This window comes from Stereum hirsutum (genome assembly GCF_000264905.1).
Source record: "Stereum hirsutum FP-91666 SS1 unplaced genomic scaffold STEHIscaffold_3, whole genome shotgun sequence".
NCBI classification, from domain to species: Eukaryota; Fungi; Basidiomycota; class Agaricomycetes; order Russulales; family Stereaceae; genus Stereum; species Stereum hirsutum.
In genome coordinates, this window is record NW_006763133.1 from 174,614 (window position 1) to 188,758 (window position 14,145).

A 14,145-nucleotide genomic window follows, 5' to 3' on the forward strand; every position below is an offset into this window, starting at 1 on the left:
GAGGGTGGGGTAGCGGGGATTGTGCCAGAACGTTTCGACTGTCACGTAGACACAGGCGGCATAGGGGGCTCATCACCCATCCACCCGCTCATGGCGGCAAAACTGTCACGGCCGATGATATCAACCCAACCCGGCGTCCTCTGCCGATCAAAGATCCGGCCGATCTTATTTTTGATCCAATCAAATGCTTCGTAGAAATATAACATGACGCGTATGAAGTTGCAAGCGAGAGTGACTGAGTTAGACGGGATGATAGTGGTGGTCGAGGGTAACGATGGCGAGCGTGGGTGCTGGTAGCAAGAAGCCAGTGGCTTTTTACATAAAAACTTCTGGCAACGGTTAATGGACATGTACGCCTAGAATGCCAAGGTGAACTATATTTAGTAATATTACATCATTTCCCTCCATATGTCTATCAGCGGCGCTTATATTAGTACGGACTTTGCCGAGCAACTTCATGTCCGCACTTCAAACACTTTTGAAGCGCGACAACTATGGGGCACTAAGAAATTTAGACCGTCCTCGGTCTCACCTACCCTCCTCTTCAGATTGTGTCCAGTCATCTTCCAGTCTTTTCTCTGTTCCTTCCTGTCTCAGCACTTCCTCTTCGCTTTCTTCCTCTAGTACATCCTTACCCAATTGTCTTAGAGATAAACGGTCTCTGGCGATGTAGGGCACAAGGCGAAATCCAGCGTACCCATGGCGAATGTTGGTTCCGTCCAACTCCTTGAGAACATAGGACCCCTTGCTGGTGCGTTTGTGAACCACGAACGGTCCAAAGTAGCGATTCAGCGCCTTGCGGTTTAATGACTTTTCTACCCGGGTATTGCGAATAAGAACTAATTCGCCTGGTGAGAAATGTTCACGGTTCAATCGTTTAGCGAAGCGTTCTTCAAACTGCAGCTTAGTCTGGAATCGGTAATGTGCAAGTTTCCGGGCCGCTCGTTCCATGTCGGTTGGAAGCTTCAGAAGCTGGCGTATGCGTAAGGCGAGCAGATCTACTGTGGATAGACCAGCCCGGTAGCCTCGAATCATCCAGGTGGCTTCTGTGAGGTCAAATGGTAGAACGGGATGTGCGCCGTGAAGCAAATAGAATGGGGAACAACCAGTAGCTGCTGAAACGGTAACCTTGTCTGCAAAGAATGCAGCTGCCACCTTATCAGGCCAGCGGGTGAGATTTCCTTCGCAAGCCTTCACGATGGATTCTCGTATGATGAAGTGTCCTCTTTCTACCACACCATTAGCCTTGGAATTATAGGTAGAGATCCGAATCTGAGGTATTCCATAACGGTCCATGAGCAGCGTAAACACCTTTCCAGTGAACTCACTTCCATTGTCCGTCACTACTTCCCCGACGGCGCCATAACGGCAAAATATCTCTTCCCAAACAAACTTGGCGATAGCATCAGCAGTATTATTTCGCAGTGCACGACCTTCCGAACATCGTGACAGGTCATCTCGTGCGGCGACAATATACTGAAACCCTTGAGCGGGAGGCATGAACATCACGTCTAGGTAAATCTTTTGCCATATTACGGAGGGGGTGGATATGATCAATGGAGTCTGCATCTTCTTAGTACTCCGTAGTTGACAATAATGGCATGAACTGACGTGTGATTTAACATCTGCTCGAAGATGAGGCCAGAAAAATCGAACTCTGATGGTTTCCCATACCGCTTGCTCTCCTCGGTGGCCGAGTCCTTCGTGGGCCTGCATGAGTATAGTTACTCGCTCTTCCGGAGAAAATATGACTTTCAGCGCTGGATGAGAACCATTTCGCCGGAACAGGCTTTCATCCTGCAAAAAGTAGCGTGAGGCTTTCTGCAGGAATTGGCGATCATCTTGTACTGATCTGACCTCGTCTGGGTAGCGAGTATACTTCCAGAAGTGCAATATATCGCGTAAGTCTTTTTCAAGACGAGCTGAAGCGGCAAGGCAATAGGGAACTGAGCGTGGTGCTCGGGAGACATACGGTTCGATTTTCAGGAAGTTGACCGGGCTGACTGAGGTGAAGAGAACTATCTCATCCAACCAGTCGTCGTCCTCCGACTCTTTATCCTCTCCTGGTGGGGGGACTCGGCAGGATAAGGCATCTGGGCCGCGGAAACGCTCTGCTGGTACGTGCACTAACGTAAAATCGAACATAAGAATGCCTTGTATCCAGCGATTGATGGCGGCATTAGGCTGTAAGTCAGGGGAGTTGAGCATTCCTTTGATGTACTTTGCGTCGACTTCAATATATATGTTCTGTGCGCCGATGAGATAGATTCGATAGTGACGTATGGCCCGATAGAGTCCAAACAACTCTAGCTTGGGCTGCGAGTATCGAGATTCAACGTCTGACATTGGAAGCGATCCATAGCGAGCGGGTCTTCGGCGCCCTTCGTCGTCGAGTTGAGAAAGAATGAAGCCGACTGCGATGCGACTGGAGTCAACGGACAAAATAACCGGATTGGCAGATGTGTAGTCGATTGGACGTAAAGCAGGAGCGGAAGTGACCAGTCGTTTCAACTCGTTAAATGCGGCTTGTCGACGGTCGTCCCATTCAAATTCTACTCCGATCCGAGTGAGTTCCGTTAGAGGTCGAGCGATCTGAGAGTAGTTCGGTATCCAAATTCGAACCGTTCCACATAGTCCGAGGAATCCTCTGACTTCTTTTGGTGTTGTCAGCGGTGGCCACTCTAATATTTTGGATACCTTCTTGTCTTCAGGAAGACGTCCATCTGGAGTGCAAGTCTGCCCTAGGATCACGACATTTTTGCGGGCTATCTGCGTCTTAGATCCTGAAAAGGTAGCACCGGCGCACTTAACTCGATGTAGAATGCGATGTACGTCTTGTGCATGTTCCCAGATAAATCTTCGGATTCCTGGGTTCTCCTTAAGTCGCTCGGGTTCCCCTGTTGCGTCTGGGTATTCTGATTCTGGCCCCTTTACTGCTAGGTCGTCGATAAACACATTCCCCTTTGCCGGGATTTCTTCCTGCAGAATAAATGCCATGCATTTTTGGAATTCTGCGGGCGAGTTCGTGTATCCCATTGGCAGCGAGGTAAGACGGAGTAGACCTAATGGAGAGAGGAACGCAGTAAGGTCTCTACTGGAGAGATCCAGTTTGCGCGCATCAAATCCCCAGAACAAGTCGAATACTGATGAACATGCTCGGGCCGCAAATGGTTCTACGAAGTCGTCGAGGATGGGTGGCATTCCAGCATCTCGGATCGAGACGCGATTGAGGGGCTGAAGATCGTGAACAAGACGTATCTTCCCGTTCTTTTTTGCAACCGAGAACCATCGCGAACAGTATGCTGACTGGCAGTGCTCGTAGACACCTGCATCGATTTTCTCCTTCAAAAGTTTTATGACCTGGTCGCGAAGGCCCGGTGGAATAGGTATGTTCTTGTATACCCATGGAACGTGTGGAACGGTCGGGATAATATAAGGCGAGAAATACGAGTCCTTCAACGTTCCCCGCTGCGACTCCTCGAAGGCTAACGCGCCCTTGTTCAGCACCATCACCCACTGGAATAACTTCTCCTCCTCAGGGAGCAAGTGTCCATCTGGGTTTATGTTTAGCTGTTCGAGTCGCTCAGCGGTGATTCACTCCGTCGGAACGAACGAAGGTGGATGAGGCGTCAATTCTGGGAGTGTAAGCAATGGGTCTTCAGGTATCCGCCGAATCACTCGAGCTTCCTCAGGAAAGCGACCGAGTACTGGCTTTGCCTTCTTATCCACTCGCTTATAGGCTGTCAGCACATCTTGCGATGCCGACGGAACATTATGTGCTCGGAATTTAGTAAAGGCAGCGTTCTGCCATTCGGATGGTAGGCTTATCGGCATGGTTGTTTCGCACGACAGCGGGAGCCACAACAAAAGCTCTTAATTCAACAGTGATGGTACAGCGAGAGACGCTCCGGTACGCCGAAACGTAAACAAGTCGCGAGGAGACAATATAGGGGGTGGGGTTGCGCCCACTCAAAGAATACACAGGGTTATAGCCCGGATATGAACAAGGTCGTGAACTTGGGACAGAGGACGAACGTTTGTCAAACACGAAGAGGCAATCACCAGCTCGAATCACAAATCAAAATAATAAATCAGAGGGAAGCGGTGTTTGTAGCAGGTATTTCTTCTAACAATTTTCGAAGAAAAAGAAGGTAGAGATAGGAAAGACAGCCGAGTTAAATGAAACGCACAAGAACTAACCGAGTCGATGTTTTTAGGGATTTTATTCTAGTAGGGATTTTGATTGCAGGTCAGTAGGGAAGAACCTAAGCGAAAGGAGAGATCACGCAGCGGAATGTTATTTTCTTTTTCAGAGCAAACGCGAAGCGAGTATGAAACCAACAGCAACAGAAACAAGTACAGTCGGAACGGTCGAGGTTAAAACAGATCCCGGACGACTCGTCCAGAGCGATGCAGAGTGGGGCCGTAAAAGCGAGTCTTCTTGTGGCGTTTCGCCGGAGGTGGGCTCGGATGGATGATTGTCGTTGACAACTTCGTCGGCTGGGGTTGGTGGAGGAGTGATGATTCGGTTGGGGGCGTAGGGAGGTGGTGCGTGGTCGATAGCGGTACTAGGAGCAGCGGATCCGGTTCCTCCGAAGAGCGTGGCGATGGCTGAGTTAGGGGGACCGGCAGTGGCGATGATAATAACTTCGGCTAAGGTGCGGCGAGCAAGGCGTAGGTTGAGCGGAATAGAGGGCGACATCGGTTAGGCGAGTAAGTTAAATTGTTGAAGCAGAGAGGTTTGACGTACGAACGTTACCATCATTTCCTTCGTCTTCAGAAGCTTCGGGGCGCAGTCGGAATGGGACCGTCACCGCGGGTGGTTGCATGCGTCGTCCATCAGCCATACGCTGCTCTTCTCTCACGCCTAATTCTCTCGCTATCTCCGCCGGCACTATCACCCTCCACGACGCCTCTACTTCCTCCCTAAACCTTCCCTCCGCCTCCGTCAGCTCACTTGCGGCGTTCGCCCAGAAGTGCTGATCGTCCATCTGGTGGCGGAGCATCGTAAGGCGCCCAGCCATAGCCGCCACATTCTTGTCGTACATCTGAAGGCTCTCAATTCGCGGCGACTCGGAGTCGTCGAGAACTCCGAATTTGTTGAGGCGCGCAATGAGCGGCATATCGGCGACGGTGCTGAAGCGAAGGAGTTCGAGAACGCGGACATAGGACATTTGCCCCATCGACCGAAGGTACCGGGTCAGAGTGTCGATGAAAATGAGTTCTGACGCCGTCCAGAAACCGCTGGTAGAGGAAGTCGTCACTCGGATCCAGTCGAGGTAAAGTCGAACGAGAGGATGAGCGAAGAGCGTTTGGAGTTCGTGGTCAGGGAAGTCCGTGAAGGGGCGTTCGCGACGATTGAGGCATCGTTGGACTTCTTCGAAGAGGAACAGGAAAATGGGAGCGAATATTTCTTGGCGAATAAATAGGTAGGCCATGAGGGCGGAAACGGATAAGATGCGGGCTTCGGAGTTGGGGTTCCGGAAGTCGTAATCGACACGTGCGGGTCCGAAGTTCTCGAGAGAGACGTAGGAGGCGAAATACTCGTGTGGGTCTTCGTCCCAATCTGCGTCGGGATGGTCGGGATGAGGAGGAAGCTCGCATTCGCTGAATCGAAGTTTCTTCTCTTCCGGCACCTCGTAACCGGAGAGAGAAGGCGCGATAAATGGTGGAAGGTCCTCTCGACCTCCAAACTCCGTGTCCTGAACCGCCGCGTTGGACAGCATCTGCGCGGCATAGTAGCAGCCATTCTCGTGACGAACGATCTCGTCGGCGATCCAAACCATGGCGGGGTCGTTCGTGCCGGGGTACAGCTTATTGTAATGGCTAGGTTCCACGACGTCGCAGTCGACTTCTCGAGGATCGATTACACGCCCTCCGAGCCGGACGATATTGTCGAGCGCCCTTTTTGCCCTAGGGAGATCATACTCCTGGGTGCGTGCGTCGAAGGGGAGGGAGAGCCGGAGGACGTTGGTGAAGCCGACTTCATGAACGGGATACGGTGGATCATCGTCCGGGTAGAAGTCACGAGGTGACGGAACGGCGGTGGTCGAGGTGGACGGGTCCTCCTGCATCGGAAGTGGGGGTGTCGGAAGACGGGGAGGGCTAGCAGGTGGTGAAGCGGGAGAAAGAGGCGCAGATTCGAGAGTTTGGGGTTGAATAGGAATTTCGGGATCATTTTCGGACTCGTTTTCGGTGTCGTAGATACGTTCTGGATAAAAGGGTGGCGTTTCGAGGGATGGCATAGAGGAAAAGGAATCATTGGAGGGAGAGTTACGATCGGGAGCCCGTTCAGCAAACCCATCGACATTCATTCGAAAGGTAGAGTAGTGCGACTCACCACTGTGGTTGTTGTTGTCTCTTCCTCGCTCAGCGGCGGCGAGGATCATATCATTGATCTCCCCTGGGCAATACACCCGCGACAATTTATTAGCGTCGAGTTGTCCGTTAGGTTTTCGAAACCACATACCTTCTACATCCTGAGGAACATCTTGTGGCGAGTTGGGTGGCGCCGGCGTCGTACACCAATTCAGGAATTCCTGAAAATGTGGCGGCGTCGGACACCCCATTAGCGCCACCCTCCCGTAGATCTCATCTCCCCGACTCAACTGCCCGCTATGATTCAATTCCCGAAAATCGTGGACAAGTCGAGTGCCGCTCGTGGTGAGCATCACGTCGACTGGCGTGTACGAAGGCGAGGGTCGGAAGTCTGGCATGAAGAGGCATCGGCCGGACTCGTCTGGTTGTTCAGGACTCGAGGGGCTAGCGGATGGGTCGCTCGATACTGCTGCGGGCAGAGCTGGCGAAGGTTCGGCGGGGTTCTGCGACGAATGGGAAGAGGCGGCGGAGTCGCTGCGGGCGGGGTGATGAACTGGGTAGAGTCGGCTGAGTGCTGCGACGAGCGCGTGGGCTGCCTCCTCGGGTTGCAGGCTTGCCAGAAAGCGTCCAAACTCCTCCGCTCGGAAGGTGTCAGTGGAGACAAGGGTCGGGTTGAGGAAGTCGACCAAGGGGCGGTTGGCATCGACAAGATGAAGGGTGTCGTCGGAGGGCTGAGGGGCGGTAAGGACGAGTGTAGGGGGTGGTAAGGTGTCGGTTCTGAGCCGAGATACCTCCTCGGTGTCGTTACTGGGTTCCTGCTCTGGTACGGTGATGACTCCAACCATCGGCACCTCTGGTTCAGACTCGATCTCTGGCGACCAAGACTCGCGGAGTGGGGAAGATGCCCAGGGAACTGGCCTTGGTAAGGACTGAATCTCCTCGATGGCGTACCGAAGTTCGTATCCATTGTAGTGGTACGAGGTGGAGGACGAACCGGCGGACGGTTCATCGGGATAGGCCAACGTGGCGGAGTCGACGGAGAAGACGTCGATGCAGTCCTCAGCCTCGTTTCCAGGCCCGGATGCTTCGCGGATAGGTCCTTCAGGATGAGTCGCATAGCGCGCGGTGCAGTGGGTGGTGTCCTCGAAGGAGGCCGATAGGGGGGGGTGGGACGACGGATATTTGGTGGAGGCATCTCCGGGCACGGATGCGCCGGAGTCATCGGTCGGGGAATAGGCATGTTGGCGTTTCGACGGAAATGGCCCGTTTAAATTCTGGAGGGATATAATGTTGCGAGTGGGGGAGGTTTCGAGGTGAGGGAAGGGTGTCGGAGGTCTAGTGGACGTAACGGGACTGTGCGCGGTCGGAATCGATTCTGCGACGATCGTCGGTGGGGTGGCTTCGGCGGTGCTCGTTTTACCAGCTGATGGGCGTGGGCTGCTGGCAGGTCGTTCAAACTCTTCTGCTTCAAATTCTCCTTGGTCTCCTGAACTAGATACTGAAATAGATTCGGCCCTAGAAGAAAGAGGCATCGGTCCCAACACGACGGAATTCTGGGAGCGAAGCTGCGGATAAAGAGGAGGCATTAGCGTTGGGTGAAAAGGAGGAAATATGCGTAGGTGAACATCGCCGTGACGTATTACGGGTTCGTCGCCGTTGGTAGGACGAAATAAAAGTGTCGCGTTAGCTGCGACAGCATCGAGGAACCCGTATTCCCCTACTCGTCCCACCTGCAGTGGTAACGCCGCAAGACTGCCTAAGGACAGCTCGCACAGATCTTGGCAAACAAGATCATTTTGCCGTACTCGATTGCTAACGTTCATGACAGTACGATGAACCCGAGAGCTTACAAGCTCGGGTTGCGGTTCGAAATCATACAGAGACCGGCGAGAAGAAAGAGTACGAAAATATACGAACTCGTGCTGTGTATCCGTAGCGGCGTTGAACTGCTGCGACGGCTCGGAATCGTCGGTATTGCTTGGAGTCTGTGGGCGACTAGGTAAATTCTCGTCAAAACGAGGAGAGTCTTGCAAAGGCGGGTCTTCGAAAATGTCGTCGTGATTAACGAACTCGTCTCGCTGAGCAATGGACGAATTTAACTCACTAGAGGCCGTGTGGTACGAGGCGTCGTCGTCGTCGGTGGACACAGAAAATACGAACGGCGTTGAGAAGAAATCAGGACGGGGCGAAGAAGGTCCTGTATTTATATGTTCGTGAGTTGGAGGGTTCTCAGGCGCGTTCGAGCGATGGGAGTCAAGATGAATAGAGGTGCTACTCACCGGCTGAGGTTCTGCGGCGTTCGTTATCAGCGAAATTTTCGAGGGTGTTGGAGGCGATGATGACACCCACGACAATGTCGTCTCACGCGGCGTCGAAAGGCTAAGCAAGCTGCGCGCGGCTTCGAGCGTTGAGGAATCCAGTGTGGGGTGACGGGAGTCAGAGTGTGTCGAGAGGGGATCGGTAGCGAGAGTGGACATTCGAAGGGCCGAACGATGTTGTTTTGGGGTCGAAAGGAGCTTGTCTGGTAAGGGTTCGAGTGGCATTTCCTCGTCCTCGGCTGCGAAATTCATTGCAGGGGATGGTATTGAGCCAAACTGCAAAATTTCCGCAGTAGTACGACGTACCCGATGAGAGCGTCGCTCGACCTCATCGTTCCACGAGGTTCGGTAGGACAAAGGTGTCTTAGTGAACAGTTTAAGTTCACCAAGACCCTGTCTCTTCCCTTCCATATCAAGGGTCCCCGTTTGCGTGTGACCGAGTGCGATTTCGCGGGGCCGCTCGTCATCTTGTTCAATGACGAGAGATGCTACTGCAAAAGGTCCGTCAGAATCTGTCTTCGCTGTGGTTCCGAGTCTCGCGCTGTGTATATGGCTCCATATTGGTGACGCACCGTATACGGATGGGAGGGAGTACCTCTCGTCTAGAATGTTACGTGTGGATGTCTGTTCGAACTGTTCATCGCCTGTGGTCAGATCCGAGTCCGTACCGTTCAACGATTGCGCTGGTGTCACTACGGGGATTGGGCTCACCTGGGATCTCTGCTCCCTCAAACCGCCCGCCGTAACTTCTACCGCCCCGACCGTTCTTGCTAAGGTTTCAGGGGTTGGTGTCACGGCTGCTTCGTCCATGCGTTCATCGTGTGCAGCGGTTGAGACGTGCGAAGGAGCCTCGGTCGTGGTTGCAGCCGGTGCCGATCCCGCCCGTGGATGACGCAGAGTGACTGCTGGATGCGCGTGAGGCGTGTATGACACGTCATCCGGTGGTCGGAGCGTACTTCGTTCTGCCGATTCGACAAAGGGGAAGGGGCGATGGGTGGTCGAGGTGGGGGACGTGCGTTCAGATTCGTCGGCTGCCGCTGGCGCGTACGATTGCGCAGGGTGTCTATTGTCACGGCTGTGTGCCTGAGAAGCGGGCGACGAATTTGCTGGATGGTGATGGTTTAGGTTCGAGGGTGGTGCAGAATCAGTCATAGAAATGGATCGCATAGCAATCGTAGGGTGCGTTAGCGTCCAGTTAGGGTTCATGTCTTGCCGTACTAGGACCTCGTACCTTGTAAGATCCATCCGGGAAGGCCTATGGATGTTGAGGAGGGATTCGTCTTCGGTCATTGTTCGCCCTACTTGGATGGGGACGTTGCGTACAAAGCCTAGGACAAGGCGAGTGCCCGTGTTTGGAGGCCCATCCGTGCCGGTGTAAGGCATAAGCGGCTCTCGAATGCTTTCATACCAGAAACGAGACGAGGTGAGGTTCCAGCGCGAGTTGGAATCAACATATGCACGTACATGTCGACCGTTCTGGGCTACACCGAGCACCGGGGGAATCGTCGATAGCAGACGCGTTTGATAACTAATCCGCGCCGTCGACGCTACAACATTTTCGGATCCAGACGAGATCGCAGGCCGCGTCGAGAGTCGTACGGCGTCGGGTTGTACCTGAGAGGGTGCGGGCCCGTAAGACATGAGAGATACAGAGCGAGGCCAAGCGTGCGCGTTGGGAACGAAAGTCGAACAAACGAGCGCTTCGGAGACCACAGCATCCGAACCGGCAATCGCCGATTGCCTTTCTAGACCAAACGCGTTTGCACTATTGTTCTGCGTGAAGTAGGCTGCCGCCGACGCGAGCCTCGTTCTTGGCTGACGAGGTTGAGCCTCTATGCTGTAGGTGAGTCTCCTTCCATTTTGTTCCTGACTTACTGCGGCTTCATACGCTAGGTGCCCATTTTCGTCCCGGAAGGTGAGGTACGTACCGGTGAGTCTTTCATCTATTGACACTAGGTTCTCGCGCTGCCACTCGCGCCCTAGCAGGAGCTCGAACGGGAGCTTGTCTCCAATCCAGAGGTCCGCGCTGGTGCGTACCGCCCCAAACTGCAACGGGACTTGTTGCACCAATCCGACCAGCAACCCCTGATTGCTGTTTGCGTCTCGGATGGGTAGCGTCGAGTCCGGTTTCACCGGGTACGGTATGTATTTTTCGTACACATCTCTTCGGACGATGTTGATTTGGGACCCTGTGTCAATAATCCCGTTGAGAGGATTACCGTTACAGGCCAACTGGACCTTGATTAGCGGGCTGTGCATTGTTCGTGGTAAGACTTCCGCTTCCATTACCGCCACTTCCTTGTTTCGTTCTTCGCGTACTGACGGTTTCGGTTTCAGGTTCTCGCTCAACAGGCTCGCCATCTCCTTCGACGTTCCCAGAATCTCGCCCAACTTCATCTCAATCGGAGTCTCTAACAATTGCTGCAACACCGTCGTGGGATTCGTTTTCGAGGATAGCGCCGACCGCTTCACACGGCGCTGTGCACTCAACGCCTCCCCCTCTCGCTCGTGTTTTCCCTGGGCCTTCGGATGTCTTGCTTCGCGTTTCTTGGCCGCCTCGAGGTTCCTGGAGGTAGAAGAGATATTAGGATCAGGTGCGTCATCCTTCTCGTCCAGCGAATTCTCGCCATTGCTCATTATGATATCGCTATCGTCTGGGTCAAATGGGGCTCCGCGTACGGTGTGAGGCTGGATTTGCGTGAACTTAGGTGAGTTCAGCCACTCCTGAGGTGCTTTGCGGACGGGAGGCGGTGGCGTTGGTTCCCGAACTCTCTCGGGCTGGCTACGCGTATACGGTCGACCTGCGTGTTCAGGTTCTGAGGCTTTTGGGACTTCGACGGGATGTGGCACGATGGGAGTGGGTGCAAACGCTACTCCCGGTTTAGCCGTGCTCGGGTTGCTAGTACGAGGGTGCGTCCCCTTCTCTCCTGGGATACGCGCTGCTTGGCCCGTACGGGGCTCGTTGATGTTTCTATTTTCTTTCTCCTTGCTTCGCGCATCAAGGTGAGGTTCCCGTTTATTCAGTCTAGCATTTCGAGGAGGCATGAGTACTCCGTCGAATACTAACTTGCGGGCTGTTTTCGAAACCTTTGCAGACTTATCCACCGCGTACACTTCGTATTCGGATTCATCTTCTTCGTATTCGGGGTCCACGCGTACATGGTACACGTCGTTCTCGGATTCTTCCTCTGCCTCCTCGATAGTGACAAGATAATTGGCCGCCACGTCGGCTTCGTGGTCGTAGGTGTAGCGTTTCCGAGGTGTGTAATTCCCTTCCCACTCTTCGTTATTCTCGTTACCAACCTCGTATTGGTCCTGCAGATTGGTGAACCCTCGTCGACGTCTCGCAGCGTATGCGGCTGCTACCACGCTCGCTCTTCCGCCAATTCCATTCCCTCGATCTCGTTCAGCGGCTTGCAAGATCGACTCCCCGTTACTGCGCATAATAGCAACGCCGTTTCCGTGAGTGATTCGCCCTCTCGCATCCTTGGCCAACAATCCCTCCTTCAGCTCGACGATCAGCTTACCGCAGGTCGACAGATTATGCCCGCTCATTCCGCAACCGTAACAAGTCCCCGGTTGCATTGGAGGTCTTCCCATCGGGGGACGTGGAGGAGGCGCACTCATCGGCATACCCATGCGTGATGGCTGGGTTGGCCGTGATGCGACATTCTGCGGCTGCGACTGGGAGGCTTGGGCTCGAACTGCGAGCGTTTCGGGCGAAGGTACCACCTTCGCCACATCCGGATCGATTTTGATCGCGCTATAATATAGCTGCGCATAGCGGGGGTCGAGATGAACAGAGCCAGAGATGCTCATGTTGCTAAGTTTTTTAATCATATCCGCTACATCGTCTTGTTCCGTTCGTTTGAAGCGCGCTCGAGGAGTCTCTAACTTGTTCTTCCTGTTTAGAGCTTCTGCTTTGTCGAAACGGTCCTCTCGGTCGGAGTCGTAGCCTCCCAATTTCTGGCTACGATGCTTCACGTGGCGAGTCTTCGTCACTCGCTTTCCCTTCCTCCGCGTTGTCTCGATGACCTCGACGTCATCATCATCTTCGTCCTCACTCGCTTCTGAATCACTCTCGGATTCTCCAGACCAGTCGGTCTCGAGATCTTCGTCATCGGAAGGTAAGTACGCTTCCTCAAAACGTCCGCGCTGTAACAGTGATTCCGCGATATTTTTGATTTCGTCCATTGGATAGGGATTTCGGCGGTCGTGGTCCGCGTGGCGAGCAAGGAACCGATCCTCGATTAGGTGACGGAGTCGGCGCCCTATTCCTACCCAGAAGTAGGATTTTTCTTCGTTCGCCGTGATCATTTCCTTGCTTCGCAGCCATCCCGCTATCCTTACAAAGTTGCGTGAATACTTTCGCCACTTGGCTAAGGTATTCATCTTCCTCTTCCGAGTTCGATTCACGTACGCGACTAAGTCCTTCTTCTTGTATCTTGTCTTGTACAGCTCTGCATCATACAACTCCTCGATGTCGGCCTTCAAACCAGTCCAGTCGGAGGTCTGGTAGGTATCGAGGGCTTCGATAACTTCGCGGACACGACGGGATACATACCGAAGGACAGACCGGCATCGGTCTCGGGGACTGGTGATACTATAGTAGGTGAGTAACCTTTCGTATGCATCCAGGAAGTCCTCGACCTGACTGGCGTCACCAGTAAACTTCGGTGGGGCTTGCTTGCCGCCTGGAAGGGGAAGGTTAAGAATGGTAGGACCGTTCGGGACATTGGGTTGCGGGTTTTGTGCTTGCATGGCTGGTTCGGAGGGGTTGGTGCTTTCGGAAGTAGATGTAGTGTCGGAGTGATTATCCGAATGTAACTGGGATGATGAGGGGGTTACCGATCCAAATGATGAGACTATGGGTGACTCTACGTGTGACTCTGAGGCTGAGAGCGAAGCAAACTGTTCGCTAAGTTCGCTTATGAGATCCAGGACGGGGTTCGAGCGTGATGTGAGTAGAGATTAAACACCCCCCACGGTGGGCTCCAAATTTGTCGTGCAAGTTGTGGTTTTGAAGTAAAATTCAAAGGTCTTGCCTAGGCGTAAATAGGTTTTCTTCTTTCCCGATTTCGACTAGTTGTTCGTGGGGAATAAATTCTCACTACGATCACGAGCGATACTCTGCTGGATCTCAAGTGGCGAAAGGCTGGTGGCGTGGACTGGCGGCGTAACGTTGAAACTTAGAAATGACTCAGATTGATCTTCCGGTGATCAATAACGATGGGAGAGTATTCAACGAGACGTTTTCTCTTGAATGACTCGGCTTAGACTTGCAGACGGGGCGAGCTCAACGAGACGTCTTTCTCTTGAGGCTTCGGACAGTGATTCGACTTATCGGAAGTCGACGATTGACTTAAACTATTCACTTAGAGTAGAGAGCAGGGTCTCTCTTGTTAGCTTTGATGCAGACGCAGAGGTAGCAGCCTCTGTAGCAATAAACTGGGGCAAACTGGATGAGGAGAACGTGGTGGTCAGGAGTTAACCTGTCTTTTTCGTTCGT

At 53.3% G+C, this 14,145-nt stretch overlaps 3 protein-coding genes across 3 annotated transcripts; all 3 read right to left on the reverse strand.

Annotated features, from left to right (window-relative positions):
• Positions 1–528: 528 nt before the first annotated feature.
• Positions 529–1,569, reverse strand: STEHIDRAFT_51944 (uncharacterized protein; the record flags this gene model as incomplete). Its single annotated transcript, XM_007300443.1, has 2 exons — positions 529–1,229; positions 1,368–1,569. The coding sequence occupies 2 exons, from the start codon at positions 1,567–1,569 to the stop codon at positions 529–531; spliced, it is 903 nt and encodes a 300-aa protein (XP_007300505.1).
• Positions 1,570–3,315: 1,746 nt separating this feature from the next.
• STEHIDRAFT_26927 (uncharacterized protein) lies at positions 3,316–3,561 on the reverse strand (the record flags this gene model as incomplete). Its single annotated transcript, XM_007300287.1, has 1 exon — positions 3,316–3,561. A coding segment is annotated over one exon (246 nt), but the record flags the coding sequence as incomplete, so codon positions are not given.
• A 748-nt stretch (positions 3,562–4,309) lies between these two features.
• Positions 4,310–13,397, reverse strand: STEHIDRAFT_108220 (uncharacterized protein; the record flags this gene model as incomplete). Its single annotated transcript, XM_007300624.1, has 2 exons — positions 4,310–4,653; positions 4,751–13,397. The coding sequence occupies 2 exons, from the start codon at positions 13,395–13,397 to the stop codon at positions 4,310–4,312; spliced, it is 8,991 nt and encodes a 2,996-aa protein (XP_007300686.1).
• Positions 13,398–14,145: the final 748 nt, after the last annotated feature.